This window comes from Emiliania huxleyi (genome assembly GCF_000372725.1).
Source record: "Emiliania huxleyi CCMP1516 unplaced genomic scaffold EMIHUscaffold_3860, whole genome shotgun sequence".
Lineage (NCBI taxonomy): Eukaryota > Haptophyta > Isochrysidales > Noelaerhabdaceae > Emiliania > Emiliania huxleyi.
In genome coordinates this window covers 1-1,848 of record NW_005199072.1, presented here as the reverse complement: position 1 = coordinate 1,848, position 1,848 = coordinate 1, and the positions used below count along the sequence as shown (strand labels likewise).

The 1,848-nt window shown below is 67.7% G+C and overlaps 1 protein-coding gene across 1 annotated transcript; it reads left to right on the top strand.

Annotated features, from left to right (window-relative positions):
• Nucleotides 1–4: 4 nt before the first annotated feature.
• EMIHUDRAFT_471736 (hypothetical protein) lies at nt 5–1,835 on the top strand (the record flags this gene model as incomplete). The annotated part of the gene is made up of 3 exons (XM_005771393.1): nt 5–648; nt 933–1,683; nt 1,777–1,835. Coding segments are annotated over exons 1-3 (1,371 nt in total), but the record flags the coding sequence as incomplete, so codon positions are not given.
• Between the last annotated feature and the right edge of the window lie 13 nt (nt 1,836–1,848).

Here is a 1,848-nt window from a genome sequence, read left to right as displayed (position 1 = left end):
TCTTCCAGGGCTGGGCAAGCTGCTGGAAGAGCGGCTGCCGCCCAAGGTCATCGAGATCGACGGCGCGGGGCCCCGTGTGGCGGAGATGGAGGACCGCGCCGACGAGGGGATGGGGCCGCGCAACAAGCGCGTGATCGCCGCGATCGAGGAGGCCTCCTTCACGGGCAAGGGCGACAAGCCGGTGGTCGTCCAGCTGTACCGTTCCTACGCTCGCAAGGTGAACAACGCGATGGTTGCCTCGGGCGAGAAGGTGAAGGGGGAGTACGAGGGCGAGCGCAACGCGGCGGGTGAGCGGGAGGGGCGCGGCGTCTTCCGGTTCGCCAACGGCAACGTCTACGACGGCGAGTGGAAGGCGGGTAAGAAGGAGGGGCGCGGCGTCTTCCGGTTCTCCAACGGCAACGTCTACGACGGCGAGTGGAAGGCGGGTGAGGAGGAGGGGCGCGGCGTTCACCGCTGGGCCAACGGCGACGTGGAGACGTGCTTCCGGAAGCAGCGTGCACGCGTCGACGAGGGCGTCAGCTGGATGGCGGACGGGCGGCGGGCGGTGCGGCTGCGGGACGGGGAGGAGGAGGAGGAAATCTCGCTGGAGGAGGCGCGGCGGACCGCCGAGCGGCTCGGGCTCCCGATCCCCTCCCCGCTGCCCGGCGCGTGAGAGCAGCGCCAGCGTCAAGACAGGCTGATTTGCGGGGAGGACCAATCGACACCAAGACACGTTGCGCCACATATGTGTGATTAACTCGTTTGGCAGAAATTCTTTTTCTCGCGATGTCCACCTCGCCGCGCCGCCGCTCGCGCCGCCTCGCCCCCGCCGCCACCGCCGCTCCCTTGCCAGACACCGACATCCGCACGTTGCAGCCCCAGGCGGCGGGGTGCTGCGGGCTGTTCTCTGTGAAGAACATGACGTGCACGTTGGACATCTGGAGAGGGAGCAGGTCCGAGCTGGTGTTCGGCGTGGAGGGGACGGCGGAGTGGCTGTCGGCGCTGACAGTGCGATGCACGGGGTTCACCGGCACAGGGACCCCCACCTTGGACGTCGTCGACGACGACGACGGGTCCTTGTACGCCCGCGTGCAGCAGCACACCCCCGGGCACGTGCTGCCCCCGGGGCCCGGGGCGCCGTTCCTCGTCCAGGACATCAGGGGCGACGTGGCGGTGGTGCGGGGGCGGTGGACCGGCAGCGAGAACTTCACCTTCACGGTGGAGGACCTGCGCCCGGGTCAGAACAACACGTACTCCGGCTCCTGGGTCGGCGGGCAGGACAGCAAGCTGCACCTGCACGACACGTGGGGAATCGCGGTGGACCTCAAGAAAGGCGAGGTGTCGTTTTCGTTCAAGAACAAGAAGCACGCCGGCGTGCACCCCGCCAGCCCCGTGGCAGTGCACCTTGCGGTTGCGCTGGCGATGGTTGCGGCGCGCTCGGCCACTCAGCCGGATGGCAAGACGGCTGCGCTGATCCCGTGCAGGGAGGGGGGTTGGATTCTGGGAATACTGGGAAACCGCGAGGCCAGGGATAGGAGGGAGCGGGAAGAGGCTGCGATGCGGCAGAAGTTGAAGCTCCTGCAGTACTCTAAGGCGGCGGCCAACCTCCTCAAGCACATGTCCGAGGTCGAGCGCCCGATGGTGAGGGAGGCCGTGAAGGAGATCTTCGCCTGGGTGGGCGTGGTGTCGGACATCGCCACCAAGGTATGCGTGCTCCGCCCCTCATGTGTCGCTCCCCGCTTCAACCCCATATTCAACGAGGATTCGTCGTACCCCCTCCCACCCCCACACCCGCAGGAGGACTTCGAGGGAAAGCTCACCGAGATCACCGAGAAGATCGGCACCGTGGTCGCCGCCGCCGAGGCGAAG